Source organism: Protopterus annectens, chromosome 7.part1 (genome assembly GCF_019279795.1).
Source record: "Protopterus annectens isolate FY-2018-M chromosome 7.part1, PAN1.0, whole genome shotgun sequence".
NCBI lineage: Eukaryota > Metazoa > Chordata > Ceratodontiformes > Protopteridae > Protopterus > Protopterus annectens.
In genome coordinates, this window is record NC_056740.1 from 11,671,422 (window position 1) to 11,685,284 (window position 13,863).

General features: G+C 44.2%; 1 protein-coding gene across 1 annotated transcript in view; it reads right to left on the bottom strand.

Moving 5' to 3' along the window:
• The window catches only part of EIF4E3 (eukaryotic translation initiation factor 4E family member 3), a 344,097-nt gene that overhangs the window by 153,884 nt on the left and 176,350 nt on the right, over nt 1-13,863 (bottom strand). The window contains exons 3-4 of the mRNA XM_044078527.1: nt 1,747-1,757; nt 84-91 (exon numbers count right to left, since the gene is read on the bottom strand). Of these exons, the coding sequence (XP_043934462.1) occupies nt 84-91; nt 1,747-1,757 (19 nt within the window). The remainder of the gene's footprint in view (nt 1-83; nt 92-1,746; nt 1,758-13,863) is intronic.

A 13,863-nucleotide genomic window follows, 5' to 3' on the forward strand; every position in this document is an offset into this window, starting at 1 on the left:
TAGCTGTAGTTCTGAAGTGTTTGAAGGCCTGTCTCTGGATATTTTTATTTTGGACCAATAGTACGATTAAGAATTGTAGAGACTATAAATTCTGCAGTAGTTGATCTGTCAGGTACTGGAAATTATGGCTTCTACATACACTCTTTGATGCGCTACTCCTTGCCTTTCCAGTCAGTGTTTCTGTTAAGCCATTATTCTGTTGTGTTCTGTTTGCCTTCATGTTTCTGATCGCAGGAGCTGCAGAAATGGTGCATCAGTGTTGGTAACTTACATGAACATAGTCTGATGGGCAATTATCTAATATTCCTATTTTAAGTAAAGCTGTGGCTAACAAGCACTCCAATTCATGAGTGAAGATATGGCAGTTACTCATGCTGGGAAGATCATGCTCACAAAATTTAATGGTTTGGTATTTCAATATTTTTGTAACAAGCAGTGCTGTGTCCCACAATCCCCCGATCTCCTGTGCAAAAGAAAGGAGTTAATTGGTGCAGAGACTAACAAAGCTTACAGATGATGGAGAATAAAAGCATGTTATGTAGGAGTTGTGGAAGGCCAGAGGAATCTTGGACTTGACTGGATGGGAAGCAGAAAATATACCCCTGGGACACCAGGAGACACATGTCCCTGGACAGGGAAACAGGTGCTAACTTTGTAGGAACATGGTAAAATTCTGGCTAGGGCTTACAGGGCCTCCCCAGGCCAGTATCGTCCCATGTGAATCCTTCCAGAATAGGGGCTGGGAACTGTACGTTAAAGCAGGCTAGTGAAATAGACCGCATGCTTAGACCATCCATGAGATAAGACAGAAACAGAATCCGTCTGCTAGAGCTGGCCTCTTCCCAGAATGTGACTGTTATTAGAAAGTAGCCCCTGGACCGCCTCATAGATGCCCCTCAATCTCTCCCCAAAGAGGAGAGGACCGCCCTCCTTTCTGTTGCTACCTTCATGCAACCAGGTTATACCTAAATAGAGTATCTGAGGGGTAGGGAGTCTCAAAGCTGCAAAACCAGCAGAAATGTTCTCGCCTTCTTCCAGAATATTTACATGAAGAATCTTGATGCTACTAGGCACCTTTGAACATTCTGTCTATTGAAATACATCTCCACCACTCAACACAGATGCATTTGTAGTGACAGTAGTCAAAGGTGTCCAAAACTGAATAGTACCTCTTAAATCAAGGCTGCGCTATCCAGCCAACAATGTAAAATGCATTCAACAGACTTGTGAAACAGGCAAAACAAGGTTATAAGCAAGTTTGATAATAACCGATTTGTACTAAGTCCAGTGAAGAGTTTCTAAGGAAAATTTGTACAAGGGGATTCAAATCAGATCGTGTCATAAGACTTAAGGTTCTGAGATAGAACAACTATACTTTAAAAGAGAATGGAAAACTGTTGAAGGCTGATACAAAGCTGATGTGGGAAGGAAGGCTGAAGACAATTTTACTGTACATATAAGAAAGGAAATACTTGAATTTGTAACAAATGGAATAAGGAACTGAGAAGACTCTCCACCTTGTCTCTCCAGAGCTATCATAGAATGCAGGAAGCGATGAGCCAGTCATCTAGCTATAGAAAAATCTTGGTTTATCAGGTCTAAGAGAACTGTAACCAGATGCGCACTTTTGTGAATAATGTGACAGAAACTAATAAAGCCTCCTGACCTAAAGTGGGCAGATATCCTCGCCATGGACTTTAAGATAGAGTTGCTAGGCTTAAATAGAGAAACCATTGAGGAGCCTACGCCCAAAAATTCTCAGTTGCCCCTAAGCAACATCTGCTGTTATTCGGGCCACAGTCACACAGTAGACAAATGCAGGAATCAGAAATGTACCATGTGAACTATATCCACCAGTTTCAAAGTACAACTGCCAGAGGGTGGCAGGTATCTTGGCGGTGAACAAGGAAATCCCTCAAGGATGGAAGAATGCACCATAACACACCCAACTGGTCAGTGTACCATGACATTTCAAGAAGAACCTCAACCCAAACAGGAGTCTGGAGAAGTGGGAAAACTGACCAAATCAGAAAAGGTATGTGATCTTGTACTTCTTTCATGAACTTCAGCAGACCCAAGATAAGATCTTGAAAATACTGAGATGCAAAGATATTGAAAAAAGGAAGCGGGTGCTACTACACCATTCTCAAAAGAAGCCAATCAGCACAAAATCAACAAAGAATTAATATTAAACAGCACACCTTGTCGGCCCTAAAAGCAGAATCTGTAAGCCAAAAACCCTTAATATCAACGGTGTAAGCAAGAAAATTAATTGTAGAAACAGCCTACCAGTCCCATTTTATAAGAAGTGGCTGCCCCAGACCTGTGTGCTGCCATCAATTGCGCCAAACCCCCTGTGACTCAAGGGAGGTCTGTCAGTATGTACCCAGGAGCCTTATGCAAACCCAGGGGAAACCAAAGGTCAGGGAGTCTGAGAGCCTCTACAAAGAGAGAGAAGGCCACCTGCCAAACCAAGTAATAAGCCTGTGGCTATAACTACATTCATGTGTTGGGAGTGGTGGTAACTTTGCAGGACTGCATCATCTGTTAGAGACTAAATCTCTCCTCCAAGGTAGAAGCACACAAGGGTCAGCTACTAGACAGTTTAGAGAGTTTTGTCCATTCGATTGCTAATGAGGCAAAGGGATTCAAGTACAGAAAAAAGTTGCTCTCAATAAAGGATGACATCATACCAGCAATACCAACACCACCATAACTAGTCAGCGGTCAATAAGGTGCCATTCTCACTTATTTGTCCACACATCTAGTAGTAGAACTCCTTGCACGAGGGGGCTAAGATAGACATATGGTCTAAATGGAACAATGAGGTTCCAAATTGTCTGAAGCATAATGATTAGAGTGGCCTACTGAAAGAAGGCCCTCCAGTAAAGCAATCCAGATCATCCGACAAAATAGTGACCAGAAGGAGGGTAAATAAGGCCCTGAGCGAGATACAGCCTCTGCTATGTGTGGTGATTCTCAAGGACCTAGGCTGCATGATGTTGATATGATTTTTGGAAGGGGGTTCCTTGAGAATGAGGAGATCCCCATCACAAGACTCCTGCAGTAAAAAGCTAGTGCATCATCAACCTCCCTTCCAAGACCAACCACATGGAAGCAGAGAAGGACCCCCACACGCCTGTGGACAAGGAAATTACTATCCAGTTGATTCAGATGGACAGAGACATGAATGAGGACCAATGCAGGCCCCGGCCTCTCTCCAGGATGGGGGGTGGAGACACATTGGAAAGCACTCCACAACAGCGAATCATCCGTGTTATCTATGCTTTAAGAGACCAATTCACTCAGGAATGAGAATCTCATTTGGTAAGCAGTCTCTTTAGATCCCTGGACCGGTGGAGGACTGATGGATTCTTCTCCTTATACCCCTGTAAGTGGGAATCAAAACCACATAAAAGTGCTATGAAAGCACCCCAGAGGGCTGTCACCAATCATCATGGATGCTTATGAGACCAGAGGGAGAAGATCCAATGACAAAGCACCTACAAGATTAAGGGTAGAAGGAAGGGAAGAATCCTGGATTATGTCAGAAGTGATAAGTCTTGCCTGAGAAGCAGGCTGGAGAAAATCTGGGATTGACTTGCCCTTCCTCTGTGGGGAATCAGACTCCCTGTGATAGCTTAGTGGAAACAAAGGGGTAGGAAATCTCCTCCTAGAAAGATACAGTATAGGAACCATAAGAGTGCTTTGTTCAGACATAGGCCATCAAAGAGGACATCCAGGAAAAGTAAGAGTCTTAAGCCCCTATCCCCACATCAGACAATCCCAATCAAAGCCCAGCAGCCATCTAGTGTGCCCAAGTACATGCAACAGGCAGTAGCTCATGTGAAACCAGCCACTTGTAACAAAGTGAAAAGTGAAACACTATCCCCAATCCGAAGATCATGGGCCAATCCTTGCAAAAAAAAAAAAAAAAAAAAAGCACTGAAACGTATACATGAAAAGTCAGTGTTATTGAGGCCCTCAATCCCAGCGTGAAATTTAACACAAAAGCTATCCCTCGACAATCTCCACATTCCAGGAGAAAGCTACATCTGCTAAGAAGTACGTAATTCAATGATAAAGAAAGTACAGTTTTGTACTCACTATAAAATGTAGATGTTCGAGGATTCCACAAGGCAGTCCTTACTATTGCATAGTCTGGCCCAGTCGGCCCATACCAGAGTAGTATATTGTCGGGTCAGGCGATTAGACTGACGCCAGTACGCCAGGGTACTAATGCGCATGGACCGACGCCATCTCAGTCTTTCTTGCCCCAGATGTCAGGAAGACCCTTGAAAAAGATACAAGTCCCAAAATACCCGCACCAAAAACATGTGCAATATATACAAGAATATATACAAAATATAAGCATGTAAACCTTATCCACACAACCACCCCTAAACACAGAGGGGAAGGAGGGAGAGATTGATTGCAGCACGGAATCCCTAACACCACATTTATGGTAGGTACAAAACTGTACTATGTTCTTCGCCTTCCATTGCTGCAGTCCTTACCATTGCAGAATCCCAGCGTAGGAGGGGCGGGGAGGCTGGCAAATCACAAAGATGTGGTGAGCCGACAACATGCTTTCCTGCAAAATAGCTGGGCAAACTACCTCCCCAGACTTAGAGCAGATAGGAAGGTGATAAATGCTGGTAGGAAAGTATGCACTGAACTCCAAGTAGCGTTTTCCCAGTAAAATATCCTTAGTTGCCACCCCTTAGAAATGTGTTGCTGAAGCGGCAGTAGCCCTAGTGGAATGAGGCCCAATCCCAGCTGGAATCTCCTTGCCAGTGGCGATGGAACAACAAATGCAATGCAAAAGCCAACCACCCAGAAGGAAGTTTGTTTTGACATGGTGCTTGCCCTGTGAACTCCCAAAAGCAAAAAGAAACAAACAACTGAGAGACTGCCTAAAATCCTTAGTCCTGTTTAAATAACAATTAAATGTTCGTGCACATCTAAATCTTTTCCCTTTATTTTGAGGGTCCATAAAACGTAGGCAAATGAATAGCCGGTTTAAAGCCACACTAGAAACTCCTTAGGTACAAAGGAAGGATGGCAATGTAATGATACTCCTATCCTTATGGAAAATCAAAAGTGCCTCTACTGCCATAAGAGTCGGTAACTCAGACACCCTTCTTTGCAGAAGTAATAGGCCAACAGAAAAGCAGTCTTCCATGACAAGTATTTCAATTCAGCAGTAGCTGCAGGCTCAAAAGGTTGTAGAGTAAGTTTTTCCAACACAAAACTGAGATCCCAAGCAGGAGAGCTCTACGTGGGTCTTATATTCTCGCCCTCTAAGAAACCGGCTTGAACAAGATGTTACAAAAAACAAAGGTGGGTCACAATCATAGTGAGCTGAAATTATTGCGCGGTTGAATCTTAATGGAAAAGAGAAGGACAAACCTTTGTCTAATAACTCAGTAAGATATTGAAGAGCTACACTCAAATTAGGGCTCAAAACCGTAAATTTTGCTGTACTCCAAAAATAAAATAAATCTTCTATTTTTCTGTAAGTGATACTCCTGTACTTAGGGCTCCTAGCTCATAATCATATTTAAAACTTGTTGAGGAAGCCGGAGACCCGCTGTGTCACAATGGACATGCCAGGCTTGTTAGATGAAGAGAGTGAAGTTTGGAGATATGGCTGAGCAGATGACCCTTCTGAGATAAATAGATGAGGAATGAGGTAAAAGCGGCTGGGTGGAGGCCACTAGACTGTAGTAGTGTACCAGCAAGTTTATAAAATAATCTGGAGAGCTATCAAAATCATCCCTCAGCCTGGTCTTAAGTCCACTTTAATAGTACCTTTGGAAGAAGAGGAAAGTGCAGGAAAGTACATACATGAAGGTTTCCAACTGAAAGACAGAGCATCCACTTCCAAGCTGTGGATGAAACCCTTTGTGCAATACTACAGCTATGGAATAGTGGAGAAGTTAACAGTGATCTATGTCTGGAGTTCCCATGACACTGTCAAATAATTTCTGGAAATACATATGAAGATCCAGTTTCCACCTTCCTGTATCCTAAGGATTTGTTGGTTCGTTTAACACATCTGCTAAGGAGTTCTAAAGTTCTGGCAGAAACCCATACTGAAGAGTTAGTTGCAAGCTTTAGCTAGATGTCTCCCATAAATCACTGCTTGCCCGCATAGTGATGGCAGAAATGTGTCCTTGCCAGCCGATGTACTCACATGACAGCTGTGTTGTCTGTTAGAATCAACACCCCGCCCCAGGAAGAAGTAACCTTGAAAGCCATTAATGCAAACTCGGACTGCTAACATCTCCTTCATGTTGATATGTAGATGCTGTAGTCTGGCAGGCCACTCTGTCTTGTATCCACTTTCCACTTAGATGCGTGAGCTCCCAAGCAATGTCCGCATCTGGCTCAAAATCTGACTTGCCTCTGGCCGGGTCATTGCTACAGAGAGTCCTTTGTTTAGGGTGACATCTCTGAGCCCACCACAAGAATTCTTTTGAAGGCAAGGTATTATTTGAATTTGGAGCAACCAACTTGGCAAGGGCAGTGCTGTGTCCATACATTTTTGAGTTACCATTGTAGCCTCTATATGCAGTTTGGCATTGGGAAGTACCCAGAACAAGATGCCATGAACCCTAATGCTTGAAGGACTGTCCTTGCAGTCAGTAATGGACTGATGAGATAGTTGATGGAAGTAAAGTGACAGACTCTTTTAGTTTGTCCGGGGTTGTGCAAGGCCATCTGGCTGGGCGATCTAGTCTCTACACCCAGAAAGCACATGTCTTGAGAGGGTATCAGACTGGACTTTTATTTCGCTCACAGAATACTCTAGGCATCTTAGCACTGCTATAACATATTCCCAGATGCTGTAGAAGGTCTTCCTTTCTTGAGCCAGAATCAGGCAGTCGCCCAAGTAAGGATAGATTTGAATTCCTTGAAGCCTGGCGTGTTATCACTGAGCCAGGAACCTTTGTGAATACCGAAGTAGTAGATAAGCCAAAGGGCAATGCAGAGAACTTGATAATGAGAATTTCCAGCCTCGAAATCAGAGATACTTCCTGCAATTTAGCCTTATAGGCACATGAAGGTAAGCTTCCTTGAGATCTAAAGTTACCATCCAGTGATCTTTGCCTAGAAAGGTAAAAGCTGTTGTAACGTCAACATCTTGAACTTGGGAAATGTCCAGAAAAGTGTTGAGGAGAGATAAATCCAAAATTTTTCCACGTCCCCCTTTGGACTGGAAAGGGAGAAAAAAATCCTGGCCCCTTTTCTGCCAGGGATCTGAAACCCCCCATCTAGAACAGAAAATTGTTGGAGCCCCTTTTTAGGAGGCGCGGGATCCTTTTAAAGGGGGCATTGTTGGGAAATAAAAAACGAACCTTAATATATCCAACACCCTTTTTCTTGAGAATTTAAAAAAATTTTCTTTGAAAAAGGGCATTTTCCCCCAAAAAGGGTAGAGGAAAGGAGTAAAAAAAAAAAAAAAACCCCCCCCCCCCCCCCCCCCTTTTTCCCCCCACCCCCCAAACCAAAGCCCCCCCTTGGGCCCCTCTTTAAAATTTTTAGGTGGGAAAAACAGGGATTTTTAAAACCCCACCCGAAAGCCTTAACCCCCCTTTAGGCCCCCCCTTGAAAAAAAAAAAATTTAAGTTTCCTGGGTCCCCCTTTAAAAAGGAAACTTTTTTTTAAACAAATTAACCCCCCTTAATGGGGAAAAAAGGCCCTTTTTCGGGGCCAAAACCCTTTTTAAAAATTTTTTCCTTAAAAAAACAAGGGGGCTTAACAGGAGCAGGAGGCAAAGAGTCAGGGGTTTAGGGAAGCCTCTGCAAAACATCTTCCACCACATTCAACACAGGAGGAATAGCTAAGGGGCCCATGCTGGGGAAAACAAGAATTCCCTAAGCCTTTTTCCCGAATCAGAGTAATCCTGGCCTTCCCATTTAAAGTGCTCCTCATGGAATGCAGAGTCTCTGAAAATGAGAAATCCTCAGGCGGAGAAGCTGTAGGAGTGGAATCATCCACATCAGAATCAGAATAAGTAGGATACCCCGAAGTCTTCCGCAGAAGACTCTGAAGCCCTGAACACTGTTCAAAACTATCAAACTCCGGTTCCACCCTAGGCCTCTTATCAGGGGGGCATAGAACCTCCATAGTAATCAAATCTTCTGCCATTTTAAGCATATGTTTCTTAGGTACAGAACCCGAAATGCTAGGAGAAGCCCCCCCTGAAGCTGAACTAGGCCTACCTCTCAAAGAAGTTTTAGCAACAGAAGGAGAGGCTCTAACTACCTTGGGAAGAGAGGGAAGAACAGTTACCTGAGAAGCCCCTCAGCCTGGCCTACCTCCGAGAAGGCACATCCTGTAACAGTAAAGTTTCTGCCTGAGACTCCAAAAATCCTGGCAAAACCTCTGGCTCCACTGAGTTTTCTAAAGAAGCGACGTCCGGGAGCGCCGGTTCATCAACACTAGGCTTCGCTGTTTTTTTCCTTTTGAGAAGCGGGGGCCGGAGCATCCGACGGCATTTTATAATTGCAACGCTTCCCAAACACTAACCTGGCACAGTCTAACCTCCTTTAATAGGCTTTTTTAAACCTAGCACAAGAGCGCAACCAACAACGCCGTGCTCAGGCCCTAAACAAGGTATACACAAGGTATGGTAATCCCTATGAGGTATCTGTTTCCCACAAGAAATACAGTTATTCACTTTTTCTGACATCCGTAAAAAACTGAGGCAAGAAAACCAAAATGTTCCCCAACGGGTACTTAGCCAACTCTGTTTCGGTCTGAAACTCCCCTTTTGAAATATTTCAGAACGCCAACCTGCACTCGCAAAACTGCTTCTGCATCGGGCCATGGCAAAAAGACTGAGGAAAGACGCCGGCGCATTAGTACCCTGACGCACGCCAGTCAAGCGCCTGACCGATGTCAGCCTTATACTCTGGGGGCCGACTGGACGCGGACTATACCCAATAGTAAGGACTGCAGCAATGGAAGACGAAGAACATCTACAATCCGGCTAGTTGAAAAAAAAAACACAGATGAAGGCCCTAAATCCCACAGTCGCTGAAGAGCAACCCCCCTTCTTGAAAAGTTATGACCCCAGCCTTTTCCTTTCGGGAATGTCCAGATAAGTGTTGAGGATAGATAAATCCAGAATTGGTCTCCACGTGTTCCCCTTCTTTGGTACTAGGAACAGGCGAGAATAAAATCCTAGGCCCCTTTCCGGCACAGGAACTGACTGAATGGCCCCTATTTGGAGCAACAGAGAAATTTGCTTGTGAGCCTCTGTTCTTTGAAGAGGAGGAATGTCTGGCATGCCTTTGAAAGGAGGCAAGGTATGGAAATAAAACCTGTAACCGTGGTGAATAATATCCAGAACCCATCTGTCTTGGGTAATTAAATCCCAATTTTCTTTGAAAAGAGACAGCCTTCCTCCCAAAGGAGCTGCCAGGCGAGAACGTACTGGCAGCTGAAAAGGCAGGTCATTGGGTCTGCTTACGAAAGGACTGACCCCTGCCCTCACCAGAAGTCTGAGCAGGGGAACTCCTGTCCTAGGCCTAAAAGAACCCTGAGCTCTGCCCCTACCACGTCTAGACCTACCCCTAGACTGGGAATCATAAGCAGGATAAGTCCATCCCTTAGTAGGCCAATTTCTACTAAACTTCGGAGGCTGCACCTGCAAAAAATCTTTAACAGTTTGCATAGACTTAGCCTTGTCCTCCATTTTCTTCAAAACTGCTTCCACAGGCGAACCAAACAACACATCAGACTGTAAAGGAGCATCCAAAATCCTTGTCTTAACATGCTCAGCTAAATTCTGATCTCTCAGCCAGGCGTGCCACGAAGAACAGAACCAGTGGCAGCCACCCTGGAGGAGGCCTGCACAGCATCAAAACCACACTGCAAGGAATGTTTACCCACCTGTTCAGACACATGAACTAAATCCTGCAACTCTTTACACTCAATACCTTCAGCCAGAGCATCCACCTTAGATTTCAACTGTGAAAGAAGATAATTCTGATATTTTAACATGTGAAACTGACAATTCAAGCCCTCATGGCTAAAGTGGAAGAAGTATACACTTTCTTTCCCCATCTATCCAAAGCCCTTGCCTCTTTATCAGGAGGGACAGGATTTTTAACAACTGAGGCCTTCACACCTTTAGGCCCCTGAGAGACAGTTTCTGGGTCTGCCCTAGGACTCTTAAAAGATACTTATGAGCTTCAGGCACCCTATAATACCTATCCGGTTTAACTGGGGCAGGAGGCAAAGAATCAGGATTCAGGGAAGCCTCTGCAAACACATCTTCCACCACATTCAAAACAGGAGGTATAGCTAAAGGCCTATGCTGGGGTAAAACAAGAATTCCTAAGCCTTTTCCTGGAATCAGAGAAATCTTGACCTTCCCATTTAAAATGCTCCCTCATGGAATGCAGAGTCTCTGAAAATGAAAAATCCTCAGGAGGAGAAGCAGAAGGAGTAGAATCATCCACATCAGAATCAGAATAAGGAGGGTACTCCTGCAAGTCTTCAGCCGAAGACTCCGAAGCCTCGAGCATTGCTCAAAACTCTCAAACTCAGGTTCCACCCTAGGCCTCTTATCAGGAGGGGCATAGAACCCCTAATCATAGTAATCAAATCCTCTGCCATTTTAAGCATATGTTTCTTAGGCAAAGATCCTGAAGCACTAGGGGAAACCCCACAGAAGCTAAACTTGGCCTGCCCCTCAAAGAAGCCTTGGAAACTGAAGGGGAGGCTCTAACCACCTTAGGAAGAGAGGGAAGAACAGCCACCTGAGAAGCCCCTCAGCCTGGCCTACTTCCTGAGAGGATGCATCCTGTAACAGTAAAGTCTCTCCTGAGACTCCAAAGAGACACCTGGCAAAACCTCCGGCTCCACTGAGCCTTCCAAAGAACCGGCGTCTGGGACTGTCGGTTCCTCCCCTAGGCTGCTGCTTTATCTTTGCTTTTTAGCGAAGCGGCCGGAGCATCGGCGGCATCTTATAATTACAACGCTTCCCAAACACTAACCTGGCACAGTCTAACCTTCTCTTAATAGTGCGTTTGTTAAATCTAGCACAAGAGCGGCATCCAACAACGTCGTGCTCAGGCCCTAAACAAGGTATACACAAAGTATGGTAATCCCTATGAGGTATCTGTTTCCCACAAGAAATACAGTTATTCACTTTTTCTGACATCCGGTTAAATACTGAGGCAAGAAAAAACAAAATATTCTAACGGGTACTTAGCCAACTTTGATTCGGTCTGAAACTCTGACTTCAGAAACTTTCAGAACGCCAACCTGCACTCGCAAAATTGCTTCTGCATCGGACCATGCGGCAAAAAAGACTGAGGATATGACGTCGGTCATGCGCATTAGTACCCTGACGTACTGACGTCAGTCTAATGCGCCCTGACCGACGTCAGCCATATACTTTGGTATTCGGGCCGACTGGACAGCGGACTACCCAATAGTTAGGACTGCAGCAATGTGGAATGAAGAACATCCAGAACTAGGGCAGGCTGAAGGAAGCGGCTGCACCATTTTTTCTCCTCAACTTTGACTTCAGGGAGTGCAAGTCTGGGGATCATCAGAGAGCACCACAGCTAGCTGTAGTTCTGGAAGTGTTTGCTGCCTGTCTCTGATATTTTTTATTTTGACCAACATAATGATTAAGAATTGTAGAGACTATAAATTCTGCAGTAGTTGATCTGTCAGGTACTGAAAATTATGGCTTTGCCATACACTCTTTGATGCGTTACTTCCTGCTCTTTCCAGTCAGTGTTTCTGTTGCTGCTTATTCTGTTGTGTTCTGTTTGCCTTCATAAGTTTCTTAGATCATGAGGAGCTGCAGAATGGTGCATCAGTGTTATAATTTACAAGGGAACATAGTCTGATGGGCAATTATTCATTATTTCCTATTTTTAAGTAAAGCTGTGGCTAAGTCACACTAATCATGAGTGAAGATATGGCAGTTACTCATGTTGGAAGATTGCGTTCACAAAATTTAATGGTTTGCATTTCAATATTTTTGTACCAAAAGTTGTGGTCCCACATCTCGATCTCCAGTAAAAGAGTGATAATTAGTGCAGAGACTACAAAACAAGCTTTCACAGATGATGGAGAATAAAAGCATGTTATGTAGGAGTTGAAAATAGTAGAGGAACCTGGACGACTGGATGGGAAACAGAAAATATACCCCTGGGATCCCACGTGTCCCTGCTGGACAGGGAAAACAGGTGCTAACTTTGTAGGAACATGGGTAAAATTCTTGGCTAGGCTTATAAGGGCCTCCAGGCCAATAGCCTAGTATCGTCCTATGAATCCTTCCAGAATAGGGGGCTGGGAACTGGTATTTGTTAAAAGAAGCAGAAATAGACCGCATGCTTAGACCATCCATGAGATAAGACAGAAACAGAATCTGTCTGCCAGGGAGCTGGCCTTCCATAGAATGTGGACTGTTATTAGAAAGTAGCGTCCTTGGACCGCCCTCTACCATATCCTCAATCTCTCCCCAAAGAGGGGAGAGGACCGCATTCCTCCTTTTCTGTTGCTATACCATGCAACCAGGTTACCTAAATAGAGTATTCCGTAGGGGTAGGGAGTCTCAAAAGGCCAGCAAAAACCAGCAGAAATGTTCTCGCTTCCAGAATATTTACATGAAGAATCTTGATGCTACTAGGCACCTTGAACATTCTGTCTATTGAAATACATCTTCCACCACTCAACAGCAGATGCATTTGTAGTGACAGTAGTCAAAGGTGTCCAAAACTGAATAGCATTTCCTTAAATCAAGGCTGGTATTATCCAGCCAACAATGTAAATGCATTCAACAGACTCTAGAAATTCAAAACAGAAAATAAGGGGTTATATGTTTACACAACCGGATTTGTACTGTCCAGTGAAGAGCTTTCCTATGAAAACTTGTACAAGGGGATCACAAATCAGATCGTGTCATAAGACTTAAGGTTCTGAGATATAACTATACGAAAAGAGAATGGAAACTGTTGAAGGCTGACAAAGTTGATGTGGGGAAGTAAGGCTGAAGACAATTTTACTGTACATATAAGAAAGGAAATGTTTGAATTTGTAACAAATGGAATAAGGGAACTGAGAAGACTCACCTTTTGCTCTCCAGAGCCATCACAGAATGCAGGAAGGAGCCAGTCATCTAGCTATAGAAAAAATCTTGGTTTACTGTAGTCTAAGAGAACTGTAACCAGATGCGCACTTTGTGAATAATGTGGGACAGAACTAACAAGCCCTGACCTGAAGGGCAGATATCCTTCATGGACTCTTTAAAAGACAGTTGCTAGGCTTTCAGTCAGAGAAACCATTGAGGAGCCTAGCCCAAATTCCCAGTTGCCCCCAAGCAATATCTGGTTAAGTTATTCGCTCAAGGTCACACAGTAGACAAATGGCTGCAGGAATCAGAAAATGTACCACAGGAACTATATCCAATTATTCTGTGCTAACTGCCAGAGGGTGGTCAGGCAGGTATCTTGGCGGGTGAACAAGGAATCCCTCAAGGATGGAAGAATGCACCATAACACACCTTAACTGGCTGGTACACCATGACATCATGAAGAACCCTCAACCCCCAAACAGGAGTCTGGAGAAGGGAAACTGACCAATCAGAAAAGGTATGTGATCTTGTACTTCTTTCATGAACTTCAGCAGACCCAAGATAAGATTCGCTAGCAATACTGGAGATGCAAAGCACAAGCTGAAAAGGTGCTACTACACCATATTCTCAAAGAAGCCAATCAGCACAAACCAACAAAGAATTACTAACAGCACACCTTTGCCCATCTCTAAAAGGACCTGCAAGCCAAAACCCTTACCCAGGGCAAGAAAAACTCCACTGTAGAAACAGCC